The 15,252-nt window shown below is 41.1% G+C and overlaps 1 protein-coding gene across 1 annotated transcript in view; it reads left to right on the forward strand.

The window, feature by feature from the left end:
• The window catches only part of LOC139396802 (uncharacterized), a 59,452-nt gene extending 44,521 nt beyond the window's left edge, over positions 1 to 14,931 (forward strand). Inside the window, 4 exon segments of the mRNA XM_071143720.1 lie at positions 4,827 to 5,915; positions 8,506 to 9,062; positions 9,689 to 10,013; positions 13,653 to 14,931. Coding sequence (XP_070999821.1) covers positions 4,827 to 5,915; positions 8,506 to 9,062; positions 9,689 to 10,013; positions 13,653 to 14,602 — 2,921 coding nt within the window. The 3' untranslated portion in view covers positions 14,603 to 14,931.
• The last annotated feature ends 321 nt before the right edge of the window (positions 14,932 to 15,252 follow it).

Consider the following 15,252-nt stretch of genomic DNA (forward strand, 5'->3'; position numbering starts at 1 on the left):
TCCTCCTTTAAGACTCCATAATGTTTCATCATTAGATGCTACAGTCCTCCTTTAAGACTCCATAATGTTTCATCATTAGATGCTACAGTCCTCCTTTAAGACTCCATAATGTTTCATCATTAGATGCTACAGTCCTCCTTTAAGACTCCATAATGTTTCATCATTAGATGCTACAGTCCTCCTTTAAGACTCCATAATGTTTCATCATTAGATGGTACAGTCCTCCTTTAAGACTCCATAATGTTTCATCATTAGATGCTACAGTCCTCCTTTAAGACTCCATAATGTTTCATCATTAGATGCTACAGTCCTCCTTTAAGACTCCATAATGTTTCATCATTAGATGTTACAGTCCTCCTTTAAGACTCCATAATGTTTCATCATTAGATGCTACAGTCCTCCTTTAAGACTCCATAATGTTTCATCTGCAGGTGATACAGGCCTCCTTTAAGACTCCATAATGTTTCATCATTAGGTGCTACAGTCCTCCTTTAAGACTCCATAATGTTTCATCATTAGATGCTACAGTCCTCCTTTAAGACTCCATAATGTTTCATCATTAGATGCTACAGTCCTCCTTTAAGACTCCATAATGTTTCATCATTAGATGCTACAGTCCTCCTTTAAGACTCCATAATGTTTCATCATTAGATGCTACAGTCCTCCTTTAAGACTCCATAATGTTTCATCATTAGATGCTACAGTCCTCCTTTAAGACTCCATAATGTTTCATCATTAGATGCTACAGTCCTCCTTTAAGACTCCATAATGTTTCATCATTAGATGTTACAGTCCTCCTTTAAGACTCCATAATGTTTCATCATTAGATGCTACAGTCCTCCTTTAAGACTCCATAATGTTTCATCTGCAGGTGATACAGGCCTCCTTTAAGACTCCATAATGTTTCATCATTAGGTGCTACAGTCCTCCTTTAAGACTCCATAATGTTTCATCATTAGATGCTACAGTCCTCCTTTAAGACTCCATAATGTTTCATCATTAGATGCTACAGTCCTCCTTTAAGACTCCATAATGTTTCATCATTAGATGCTACAGTCCTCCTTTAAGACTCCATAATGTTTCATCATTAGATGCTACAGTCCTCCTTTAAGACTCCATAATGTTTCATCATTAGATGCTACAGTCCTCCTTTAAGACTCCATAATGTTTCATCATTAGATGGTACAGTCCTCCTTTAAGACTCCATAATGTTTCATCATTAGATGCTACAGTCCTCCTTTAAGACTCCATAATGTTTCATCATTAGATGCTACAGTCCTCCTTTAAGACTCCATAATGTTTCATCATTAGATGTTACAGTCCTCCTTTAAGACTCCATAATGTTTCATCATTAGATGGTACAGGCCTCCTTTAAGACTCCATAATGTTTCATCATTAGATGCTACAGTCCTCCTTTAAGACTCCATAATGTTTCATCTGCAGGTGATACAGGCCTCCTTTAAGACTCCATAATGTTTCATCATTAGGTGCTACAGTCCTCCTTTAAGACTCCATAATGTTTCATCATTAGATGCTACAGTCCTCCTTTAAGACTCCATAATGTTTCATCATTAGATGCTACAGTCCTCCTTTAAGACTCCATAATGTTTCATCATTAGATGCTACAGTCCTCCTTTAAGACTCCATAATGTTTCATCATTAGATGCTACAGTCCTCCTTTAAGACTCCATAATGTTTCATCATTAGATGCTACAGTCCTCCTTTAAGACTCCATAATGTTTAATCATTAGATGCTACAGTCCTCCTTTAAGACTCCATAATGTTTCATCATTAGATGGTACAGTCCTCCTTTAAGACTCCATAATGTTTCATCATTAGATGCTACAGTCCTCCTTTAAGACTCCATAATGTTTAATCATTAGATGGTACAGGCCTCCTTTAAGACTCCATAATGTTTCATCTGCAGGTGCTACAAAGAGAGAGAGAAAAAAGGGTAATATGAAGCTTTACTAGAATATGTGAGGTGTTATTTATGAACATTGAAAAATAGAAATACACATTGAAAATATAACAGGTTTGATTTAGCACATTAAAATATATATATTGTTGAACATAATATACTATACGGGCAAATCAATGTTATAGAGTGGCATCTCTGCTACTTTTAGAGTTACAGTGCCTTGCGAAAGTATTCGGCCCCCTTGAACTTTGCGACCTTTTGCCACATTTCAGGCTTCAAACATAAAGATATAAAACTGTATTTTTTTGTGAAGAATCAACAAGTGGGACACAATCATGAAGTGGAACGACATTTATTGGATATTTCAAACTTTTTTAACAAATCAAAAACTGAAAAATTGGGCGTGCAAAATTATTCAGCCCCCTTAAGTTAATACTTTGTAGCGCCACCTTTTGCTGCGATTACAGCTGTAAGTCGCTTGGGGTATGTCTCTATCAGTTTTGCACATCGAGAGACTGACATTTTTTCCCATTCCTCCTTGCAAAACAGCTCGAGCTCAGTGAGGTTGGATGGAGAGCATTTGTGAACAGCAGTTTTCAGTTCTTTCCACAGATTCTCGATTGGATTCAGGTCTGGACTTTGGCCATTCTAACACCTGGATATGTTTATTTTTGAACCATTCCATTGTAGATTTTGCTTTATGTTTTGGATCATTGTCTTGTTGGAAGACAAATCTCCATCCCAGTCTCAGGTCTTTTGCAGACTCCATCAGGTTTTCTTCCAGAATGTCCTGTATTTGGCTCCATCCATCTTCCCATCAATTTTAACCATCTTCCCTGTCCCTGCTGAAGAAAAGCAGGCCCAAACCATGATGCTGCCACCACCATGTTTGACAGTGGGGATGGTGTGTTCAGCTGTGTTGCTTTTACGCCAAACATAACTTTTTGCATTGTTGCCAAAAAGTTCCATTTTGGTTTCATCTGACCAGAGCACCTTCTTCCACATGTTTGGTGTGTCTCCCAGGTGGCTTGTGGCAAACTTTAAACAACACTTTTTATGGATATCTTTAAGAAATGGCTTTCTTCTTGCCACTCTTCCATAAAGGCCAGATTTGTGCAATATACGACTGATTGTTGTCCTATGGACAGAGTCTCCCACCTCAGCTGTAGATCTCTGCAGTTCATCCAGAGTGATCATGGGCCTCTTGGCTGCATCTCTGATCAGTCTTCTCCTTGTATGAGCTGAAAGTTTAGAGGGACGGCCAGGTCTTGGTAGATTTGCAGTGGTCTGATACTCCTTCCATTTCAATATTATCGCTTGCACAGTGCTCCTTGGGATGTTTAAAGCTTGGGAAATCTTTTTGTATCCAAATCCGGCTTTAAACTTCTTCACAACAGTATCTCGGACCTGCCTGGTGTGTTCCTTGTTCTTCATGGTGCTCTCTGCGCTTTTAACGGACCTCTGAGACTATCACAGTGCAGGTGCATTTATACGGAGACTTGATTACACACAGGTCGATTGTATTTATCATCATTAGTCATTTAGGTCAACATTGGATCATTCAGAGATCCTCACTGAACTTCTGGAGAGAGTTTGCTGCACTGAAAGTAGGGCTGAATAATTTTGCACGCCCAATTTTTCAGTTTTTGATTTGTTAAAACAGTTTGAAATATCCAATAAATGTTGTTCCACTTCATGATTGTGTCCCACTTGTTGTTGATTCTTCACAAAAAAATACAGTTTTATATCTTTATGTTTGATGCCTGAAATGTGGCAAAAGGTCGCAAAGTTCAAGGGGGCCGAATACTTTCGCAAGGCACTGTACGATTCAATTTGTAAAGCTTTACCAACAGAATTAATGTGAAAATGAATTCAAAAAGTTCACCTTCTGCTGGTGATTTGCAAGATGTTTTAATGATACAAGTAAATGGAGGGCTATGATTGGTTACATGGCCTACTGGCCATACCACCATTTTTTGGCCTTTTTATTTGACCTTTATTTAACCAGGCAAGTCAGTTAAGAACAAATTCTTATTTTCAATGACGGCCTAGGAACAGTGGGTTAACTGGTTAACTGGTCTAGGAACAGTGGGTTAACTGGTTAACTGGTCTAGGAACAGTGGGTTAACTGGTTAACTGGTCTAGGAACAGTGGGTTAACTGCCCAGTTCAGGGGCAGAACGACAGATTTGTACCTTGTCAGCTCGAGGGTTTGAACTTTCAACCTTCCAGTTACTAGTCCAACACTCCAACCACTAGGCTACCCTGCCGCCCCAAGTATAAAGTATAATTTGTATAAAAATAAATAAATATATGATTTTTACAAAAATGTTGTATTCTGTCATGTTCAGCTTCATAAAAAAACAAGTTTTCATATTTTTTGTCCAGTATAAGAATTGTTAAAAGGATCCTGGCATTTTTTTTCTACTTTCCCAGATGAACACGTGGATACCATTTTTATGTCTCAGCGGGTGATGTGAAGGAAGTTGGAGGTAGTTTCAGGAGCCAATTCTAACCAGGATATGACTTCCAGCATAGTTGCCAGAATCTCACAATATCCCTTTAAAGCCACAGTGTAAGATGTTTACCATCAAAGAGTGGGCCATCAACAAAACATTATTATCAATGGATCAAATGCAGCCTATGACATTGATTTAAATACTGTAGTCCTCTTATCTATTATTATAGAGCTCTGTTCAGCCTAAAAACATGACATTCCATGACGGCAAGATTCGAGTTGGAACTCTACATAATGTTGTTTTTTTTTTAAATCATTTTTTTTTTTACTGTCCCCAGGTTATTGAGGGATCTGATTTAGATTAAACTTCATAGCAAGACAGTTGTATCATCTGGAGGTTTAATTGAGGTCTCTATTTAAATAAACACTCTGGGTTTGTCTTTGGCAGGAGAAAGACCAGACTCAGAGGAACCAGAGACATCAGCAAGACGACACCACTGCTCGCAGTGTGGAAAGAGTTTTACCCGGCTATTACACGTGAAAAGACATGAGAAGACACACACAGGAGAAAAGCCCTTCCACTGCTCTCATTGTGGACAGAGTTTTACCAGGTTATGTAGCCTGAAAAGACATGAAAGGACACACACGGGAGAAAAGCCTTTCCACTGCTCCCAGTGTGGAAAGAGTTTTACCCGTTTATGGCACTTGAACATGCATGAGAGAATGCACACAGGAGAGAAGCCTCACGGCTGCTCCGATTGTGGAAAGACTTTTACCCAATCATGTCACCTGAAAATGCATAAGAGAATGCACACAGGAGAAAAGCCCTTCCCCTGCTCCCATTGTGGAAAGAATTTTACCTGGATAGGGAACCTGAAAACTCACGAGAGGACACATACAGGAGAGAAGCCTTTCCACTGCTCCTTGTGTGGAAAGAGTTTTACTCAGGTAGGGGGGTTGATCAAACATAAGAGAATACACAAAGGAGAGAAGCCTTTCCACTGCTCCCTGTGTGGAAAGAGTTTTACTCAGTTATGGACTTTAAAAACACATCAGTGGACACACACAGAAGAAAAGCCTCACACCTGCTCCCAGTGTGGAAAGGGTTTTGTTACATTACGGGGCCTGAAAAAGCATGAGAGAATACATACAGGGGAGGAGAAGCCTTATCAATGCTCTCATTGTGGGAACGGTTTCAGACGATCAGGGTATCTAAAAGTGCATGAAAGAATGCACACTGAAGAGAAACAATATCAATGCTCCCAGTGTGAAAATACATTCTTCTCACCAGGGGACCTGAAAAAACATGAGAGAACACACTCTGTAGAGAGGCCTTTCCAATGTTCCCAGTGTGGAAAGAGATTTATTAAGTCATCGCATCTGAAAGAGCACACAAGAATACACACAGGAGAAAATCCATTCCAATGCTCTCATTGTGGAAAGGGTTTTAACAGGTTAAGGAGACTGAAAACACATGAGATGACACACAGGAAAATAGCTTTTCCACTGCTCCCAGTGTGGAGAGTTTCACCCAGTCAAGATACCTGAAAAAGCATGCGCTAACACACTCTGCAGAGAAGCCTTGAAAGAGAGAAGCTATTCCACTGCTCCCAGTGTGGAAAAATATTTACCTAGTTAGGGAACCTGAAAGACCACGGTCCCCACACTGGGGAGTTGCCTTACATCTGCTCCCAGTGTGGAAAGAGAGATTTCACATAAACACAGGCAGTTTAGCTAGGTAGTTGGCTAGGTAATTAAACTAGCTAGCTGGCTAGGTAGTTAAGCTGGCTAGGTAGTTAAGTTAGCTAGCAGAGAGAACCGTCTATGACTAGGGTGCCTGGAGTCTTTGACAATTTTTGGGCCTTCCTCTGACACCGCCTGCTATAGAGGTCCACCGCCTGGTATAGAGGTCATGACGTGCCCTTGGGAGGGGGGGGGGGGGCGATCATAACCCCTCCCCCTCGCTCTCTCTCTCTCCACAGTTCTATGACGGTCTTAAGTACTCTGTTTCTGGGTCTGTAGAATTGTAATATGTGACTGTGGGACACAGGGAGAGACTTGGCCAAACCTCTTCATTCAAAAGGTTGAATGATGAAACCGTATTTCTGTAAATCCGGACGGTTCGAATGGTCGGTGGGAAATCAAGGAATGACCATGTCGAATTTGTTTCATTTGGCGACCTCATGAAAGACAGGAGAGCCACATTACTGTATGTTTGTTTGTATACACTTGTCAACTACGGGGTTTGTGTCTGAATGTTGTATAAAATAAATGATTAAGCATAAGAATACTTTTGAAAAGACAACAATTAGATTTTAGTGTTCTAAATGAGAATTGTTTTTCATAACTTATGATCAGGCAGTGGCCACGCCCCCCCCCCCCCCCCCCCCCCCCCCCCAATGGCGTCATGGAACGCCCCTTCTCTACTCCAGTATAAAACCCACTTCGGACTAAATTTACATTCGAACAAAAACATCCCGGGTTGCTGCCGGTGTGTGAAGTGGTGGTTCTAGCTGTGACCTGCATATTCAACCATTGAGATCATAGAGCATGGAGCGGTAGTGACATGGTTGGCAATTTAAATACAGACCAGAGGACGTAGTGACGCAGTCCATACATTACAAATGGTTAAGAAGAAAATCTCTACAAAACTGAACGTATTCAGTCTGCAGCTGTTTGAGTACCGTAGTCTGGTGAACGCGACGGATCAAACGACGAATGGTACTCTGAAAGATTCTTTCTGGAGAACATTTCACTATCGAACAACCATTGGTACGCCTGACGTATCCATTATAACAAGCTACAACTACGAAAGACTTTGATCTCTGGTGGACAAACCAGAGACTTTCTGTCGACTGATCCAGCAGACGGACGGGCGATCACAGAGGGTGACAACAGAGCTATACACTCGTAAATATGTCAATTGCGATTTATTTTTGGAATGAGCGGCTGTTCATGTGCGAAAGGGTTGGCATTTCCATGAGCGTGGTTATCAACCGTATGTACATGGGTCTACTTTGTTTCCCCCACTCTTTATCGGTCCCCACCCCTTTCCTTTGTCTACCAAGCCGTCATACCGGTTTAGTCCACTAGGGACTTTTCAGTGCATCGTGTGAGTAACCAATGTATAACCTGTCCTGTGTGTCTTTATGTAATTCTGTGTGATTTATTTAGTTAGTTAGTAAATAAATAATTACGGCAATTTGAATATCGCTGATTCATAATTTATGCTAGGGTTCGTGCAGATATATCCAAGGGTTTTGCGAAATTTTGAATATGACTGAGGTAATAATACATAAATAAGTGACTAATCGATAAGATATGAAAATATCTGAAGAGATTTAAATTCGGGAAATTGTAACTCTTTAAACAACATTTTCCTGTGGTGCCCCTGACTCCCTAGTTCATTTCTATTCCGTGATTAGTTTTAATCACATGACATGAAGTTAATTTCTTTGCCACATTTTTTGCAGATTTACTTTAGTGCCTTTTACCAAACTTTTTGCTGAATATTTGTATTCTGTACAAGCTTCCTTCTTTTCACTCTGTCATTTAGGTTAGTCTTGTGGAGTAACTTCAAATAGTCTTGTGGAGTAACTTCAATGTTGTTGATCCATCCTCAGTTTTCTCCTTTTTCACAGCCATTTAAACTCTGTAACTGTCACTCTGTCACCATTGGCTTCATGGTGAAATCCCTGAGCAGTTTCCTGCCTCTCTGGCAACTGAGTTAGGAAGGACGTCTGTATCTTTGTAGTGACTAGGTGTATGGATACACCACCCAAAGTGTATCAGCTAAAACACAAAGCCAACAAGCAACTTGACAAATCTTAAAGAATTTTATGGAATAATAATGTGCAAATATAAGACTTATCCAGAAAGACTCACAGCTGTAATCTCTTCCAAAGGTGATTCTAGCATGTATTGATTCAGTGGTGTGAATATTTATGTAAATTAGATATTTATATTTTGCATTTTCAATACATTTGCAAACATATCACATCACGTTGTCATTCGGGTGTATTGTGTTTAGATCAATGAGAATTTTGTATTTATTTAATCCATGTTGAATTCAGGCTTTAACACAACAAAATGTGGAGTAAGTCAAGGGGTATAAATACTTTCTGAAGGCACTGTAACTCTGAACCGGATGCTGGGTGTAACTCTGAGCCGGATGCTGGGTGTAACTCTGAACCGGATGCTGGGTGTAACTCTGAACCGGATGCTGGGTGTAACTCTGAACCGGATGCTGGGTGTAACTCTGAGCCGGATGCTGGGTGTAACTCTGAGCCGGATGCTGGATGTAACTCTGAGCCGGATGCTGGGTGTAACTCTGAGCCGGTTGCTGGGTGTAACTCTGAGCCGGATGCTGGGTGTAACTCTGAGCCGGATGCTGGGTGTAACTCTGAGCCGGATGCTGGATGTAACTCTGAGCCGGATGCTGGATGTAACTCTGAGCCGGATGCTGGGTGTAACTCTGAGCCGGATGCTGGATGTAACTCTGAACCGGATGCTGGGTGTAACTCTGAGCCGGATGCTGGGTGTAACTCTGAGCCGGATGCTGGGTGTAACTCTGAGCCGGATGCTGGGTGTAACTCTGAGCCGGATGCTGGATGTAACTCTGAGCCGGATGCTGGATGTAACTCTGAGCCGGATGCTGGGTGTAACTCTGAGCCGGATGCTGGATGTAACTCTGGATGTTATACTAGATGAAACATCCAGTTTATAACCCTGTGTTACAGCCCCAACTTCACATTTTCCATCATCTTTTGTTGCAATAAAGAAAGTAACACAGAAGACCATTCCAGCCCTGCTTAACTGAGACTAAAATGGTATCTTTGGAAGATTTCTCCTGCCGTTTCTGTTACACAGGTCGCAATGATTTTCTTTCTGCCACATTGCTTTTCGAATTATCCTGGGTAAATTAAAACCTGCCTAGTGTTTAATTAATTGCAAGAATATTATTTTTGTTAAATTGCGTTTACCCACATGAGTCAGCAGATGGCAATACGAGTCTTTCAGCTGGTGCCTCTTGCGTGACGTATATTCTAATGGACGGTGCGGGACGCTTCTTCAACAACAGCTACAACACTGCTACTTATTCAGCCATCTTTACAGCTAGCTAGCCAACATAACACCGAAACATTGGATCTCATTGACCATTTTTTGGTGTATATTAACCTCTGTGTTTTAAACACACCATCTGCTTATTTACTATACTTCATAAAATTTCATATTTATGTTGTCGGTAAGATTACTTATTAACTTAGCCTAGTAACGTTAGTGGGCTATTCGCTAATGCTAACTAGCTAGCTAACATATTCGACCATGAGCTTGTCCCTTGCTAAAGAAGAGCAGGTCTGCTGGACAGAGAAAGAAGCTCTCGTGAAAGAGGAGGAGGGAGAGGAGGCTGTCACAGTTAAAAAAGATGAAGCTGATACATTGAAAGAAGAAGAAGAAGCTTTCAGAGTGAAAGAGGAGGATGTTACTGTGAAGGAAGACTACGAGGAAGAGGATGACGTTTTCGGAGTGAAAGGGGAGGAAGAGGCGATGACTATCACAGTGAAAGAAGAGGAGGCGGAGATTACTGTCACATTGGAGGAGGAAGAAGAGCAGAATGGAGATCTGATTAACACCAGTGAGTAGTGTACTGTCTTAAAAACATGGGCACAAGCGCCGCAGTTGTTGATCCAAATGAGTGTTTTTTAAGGGGAAATCTGCAGTTGAAACAATATCAAAGCGAGATCCCCGCCCCTGTTCCTGTAAAAATCTGAGGGATGGGGCTGATGAAATGTAACCACTCTCAAATTCATAGACCGAACTATGGATGCAAAGACTGACCATCCAAAACGATAGTTTTAACCTTGTTTTGATTGTATATAGTGGGTTCTGATGGGGTATGACAGTTGAACTAAGCTCATGAGGCATTAATAACTTATATTTTCAAGAATCAATGGGTACATATAATTCGTGTATAAGCCCAAAAAAGTGGACGTAGCAACTGCAGATTTCCCCTTTATTAAATGGGCATTCTACTGAAGTTCTACACTTTGAGTAATTTGTTCTGTAGTAGGAATTGTTAAAGGTATGGAATCGCGAGACTCAGATGTCTTACTTTCAATGTATGCCAAACAACAACAAAAACATTGATTTCAAAGCTGAACAAACCTTTCCACTCAATGCACAATCACTACTTTTAACATTTGACAACAACAACAAAACACTTATACTGTCGGGAACTGTGCAGATGCTAAATTTGGTTACAGAATGTTGGTTCCATCTCCCTCAGTTTGTGTACATTCCAAAAAAACTCTTAAATATTCACTCTGAATTAATAATCAACGATGTCTGCAGAAAGAATAAGGTGTCATCTATGACATCACACACTGACTTTGAAAAACATCTGTTTTGGTTATTGAAGTACAGTAAGGGATGTGGGTTCTCTCTTCGTGGTGATGTATCCTGAATAGGTACACAAAGGTAGAAATATGCACTGTCCTACTTTGCATATTTGGGTATTGTTCTATACACTGGCTATTATTTTAATGAGCTTCTGCCCCCCCAAACAAGACCACATTTGGTTGGTCCGGACCAAATCTGAAGTTTGGACATCAAAGCACAGCACAGTTCAGTACAGATCAGTAGAGTTCAGTACATGACATGACAGTAGAGTGCAGTACAGAACATGACAGTAGAGTGCAGTACATGACATGACAGTGGAGTTCAGTACATGACATGACAGTAGAGTGCAGTGCAGTACAGAACAGTAGAGTGCAGTACAGAACAGTAGAGTGCAGTGCAGTGCAGAACAGTAGAGTGCAGTACAGTACATAACAGTAGAGTGCAGTACAGAACAGTAGAGTGCAGTACAGAACAGTAGAGTGCAGTACAGAACAGTAGAGTGCAGTACAGAACAGTAGAGTGCAGTACAGAACAGTAGAGTGCAGTACAGAACAGTAGAGTGCAGTACAGAACAGTAGAGTGCAGTACAGAACAGAACAGTAGAGTGCAGTACAGTACAGAACAGTAGGGTGCAGTACAGTACAGAACAGTAGAGTGCAGTACAGAACAGTAGAGTGCAGTACAGAACAGTAGAGTGCAGTACAGAACAGTAGAGTGCAGTGCAGTACAGTACAGTGCAGAACAGTACAGTAGAGTGCAGTGCAGTGCAGTACAGAACAGAACAGTAGAGTGCAGTGCAGTACAGAACAGTAGAGTGCAGTACAGAACAGTAGAGTGCAGAACATAAAAGTAGAGTACAGAACATAACAGTAGAGTGCAGTACAGAACATAACAGTAGAGTGCAGTACAGAACATAACAGTAGAGTGCAGTACATAACAGAACAATGGAGTTCAGAACAGTAGAGTTCAGTACATGACAGTAGAGTGCAGTACATAACATGACAGTATAGTGCAGTACATGACATGACAGTATAGTGCAGTACATAACATGACAGTAGAGTGCAGTACATAACATGACAGTATAGTGCAGTACATGACATGACAGTAGAGTGCAGTACATAACATGACAGTATAGTGCAGTACATGACATGACAGTATAGTGCAGTACATGACATGACGGTAGAGTGCAGTACATGGCATGACGGTAGAGTGCAGTACATAACATGACAGTAGAGTGCAGTACATGACAGTAGAGTGCAGTACATGACAGTAGAGTGCAGAACATAACAGTAGAGTGCAGTACAGAACATAACAGTAGAGTGCAGTACAGAACAGTAGAGTGCAGTACAGAACAGAACAGTAGAGTGCAGTACAGAACAGTAGAGTGCAGTACAGAACAGAACAGTAGAGTGCAGAACAGAACAGTAGAGTGCAGTACAAAACATAACAGTAGATTTCAGTACAGAACGGAACAGTAGAGTGCAGTACATTACATAACAGAGTGCTGTACAGAACAGAACAGTACAGTGCAGTACAGAACAGTAGAGTGCAGTACAGAACAGTAGAGTGCAGTACAGAACAGTAGAGTGCAGTACAGAACAGTAGAGTGCAGTACAGAACTGTAGAGTGCAGTACAGAACAGTAGAGTGCAGTACAGAACAGTAGAGTGCAGAACATAACAGTAGAGTGCAGTACATAACATAACAGTAGAGTGCAGTACAGAACAGTAGAGTGCACAACAGAACAGTAGAGTGCACAACAGAACAGTAGAGTGTAGTACAGAACAGAACAGTAGAGTGTAGTACAGAACAGAACAGTAGAGTGCAGAACAGAACAGTAGAGTGCAGTACAGAACAGTAGAGTGCACAACAGAACAGTAGAGTTCAGAACATAACAGTAGAGTGCAGTACAGAACAGAACAGTAGAGTGCAGAACAGAACAGTAGAGTGCAGTACAGAACAGTAGAGTGCACAACAGAACAGTAGAGTTCAGAACATAACAGTAGATTTCAGTACAGAACTTCCTATGGCTTCCACTAAATGTCAACAGTCTTTAGAAATGGTTTCAGGCTTGTATTCTGAACAATGTGGGAGTAAGACCACTCTGAATGAGTGGACCATTCAGTGTCCCAGAGAGAGCGTGCCTTTCTTGTTTTCCTTTTATATTGACGAAGCTTTTGTCCGGTTGAAATATTATTGATTATTATGACTAAAAACAACGTGAGGATTGATTATATTTTCGTCTTCCTGTCGTGACTGCCTTTGAGCCTGTGGATTACTGAACAAAACACTTTTTTAGGTTTTTGGATATAAAGAGGGACTTTATCGAATGAAACAAACATTTATTGAGTAAATGGGAGTCTTGTGAGTGCAACCATATGAAGATCATCAAAGGTAAGTGATTAATTGTATCGTTTTCTGACTTGTGTAACAGTTCAGTACAGAACGGAACAGTAGAGTGCAGTACAGAACATTACATAACAGAGTGCAGTAACTCCTCTACTTGGCTGGTAACTGTTTGTAATGATTTGTCTGCTGGGCTCTGTTCTCAGATAATCGCATGGTTTGCTTTCGCCGTAAAGCCTTTTTGAAATCTGACACTGTGGTTGGATTAACAAGAAGTTAATATTTAAACCGATGTATAACACTTTGTACGTTTTATGAATTTTTATAATGAGTATTTCTGTTTTTGAATTTGGCGCTCTGCAATTTAACTGGATGTTGGCCAGGTGGGACGCTACCGTCCCACACCCCCTAGAGAGGTTAATGGCCTATAATGTCAATTTCTACGTGTACAATTGTCATTACTTCAAAGGTAACAGAGAGCCCACTCTGGAAATTCTCTGTTAAACTGAAAAATACTCTGTCTTTGGCAGGAGAGAGACCAGACTCTTACTCTGAAGGTGGGACGTGTCCCGCCGAGGAACCAGACCCAGTGATGTCCAAATCAGCAAGACCACATCACTGCTCTCAGTGCGGAAAGAGATTTATCCAGTTAGGACACCTGAAAAAACATACGAGAACGCACACAGGAGAGAAGCCTTATCACTGCTTTCAATGTGAAAAGAGATTTTCCTCATCAGGTTCCCTGAAATCACATGAGAGAATACACTCAGGAGAGAAGCCTTTCCAATGCTCCCAGTGTGGAAAGAGATTTTCCTCATCAGGTTCCCTGAAATCACATGAGAGAATACACTCAGGAGAGAAGCCGTTCCAATGCTCCCAGTGTGGAAAGAGATTCTCCCGGTCATCGCATCTTAAATTGCATAAGAGTGTACACACAGGAGAAAAACCCTTCCAATGCTCCCAGTGTGGAAATAGTTTTACCTCATCAGATTCCCTGAAAAGACATATAGGTTTACACTCTGGAGAAAAGCCTTACCACTGCTCAGACTGTGGGAAGAGATTTAGCCGGTTAAACGGCCTGAAACGACATGAGAGAATACACACTGGAGAGAAGCCCTACCAATGCTCCCAGTGTCAAAATAGTTTTTCCCAGCCTGCATACCTGAAATACCATGAAAGAACACACACGGGAGAGAAGCCTTACCATTGCTCACAGTGCGGAAAGAATTTCACCATGTCATGTAACTTGAAAACACATGAGAGAATACACTCAGGAGAGAAGCCCTATCAATGCTCCCAGTGTGGAAAGAGTTTTAACCAGCTAGGGAGTCTAAAAATACATGAGCGAGCACACACAGTGGAGAAGCCTTACCACTGCTCCCAGTGTGGAAAGAGTTTTAAGAAATTAGGCAAACTGAAACAGCATGAGAAAGTACACACAAGCGTGAAGCCTTTTGGAATTACTCCCACTGTGGAATAAAATTAACATGAGCTAACAAACTCTGTAGAGTAGCCTTTCCACTGATCCTACTGTGGAATGAGATTTACCTTGTTAAGGCAACTGACAGAGCATGAAAGAATGCACACTAAAGAGAAACAATATCAATGCTCTCAGTGTGGAGAGATATTTACCCCGTTAGGGTACCTGAAGGACCATGAGGTAACAAACACAGGGGAGAAGAGAACAAGGGAGAAGCCTTACCACTACTCCCAGTGTGGAAAGAGCTCTAGTACATCACACATACTTAGAATTCATGAGAGAACAAGTGCTCCCTTTGTCTCATATTTGTTACAGAAAATGTGTGCTTTTTGTTTTGCCATATGAAATCTAATTGGATAAAGTCTACTAAAAAAAGAATTGGTATGTTTTAAAACAAATCTCAAGACATGAATTGTTGAGTATAGAGCACATCAGAATCCATTTGTATGCTTTATGTGATTAAATTGTTATTTTCAAACTCTTGTCTCTCTCTCTCTCTGTGTGTGTGTGTGTGTGTGTGTGTGTGTGTGTGTGTGTGTGTGTGTGTGTGTGTGTGTGTGTGTGTCATTCCTCTACAGATAATCTGTTTGTGTTTGCACGTGATGCACGTGCTCCATGGTCGACATCTACATCGTCGGTCCCCCACTTGG

This window comes from Oncorhynchus clarkii, unplaced genomic scaffold (genome assembly GCF_045791955.1).
Source record: "Oncorhynchus clarkii lewisi isolate Uvic-CL-2024 unplaced genomic scaffold, UVic_Ocla_1.0 unplaced_contig_3033_pilon_pilon, whole genome shotgun sequence".
NCBI classification, from domain to species: domain Eukaryota; kingdom Metazoa; phylum Chordata; class Actinopteri; order Salmoniformes; family Salmonidae; genus Oncorhynchus; species Oncorhynchus clarkii.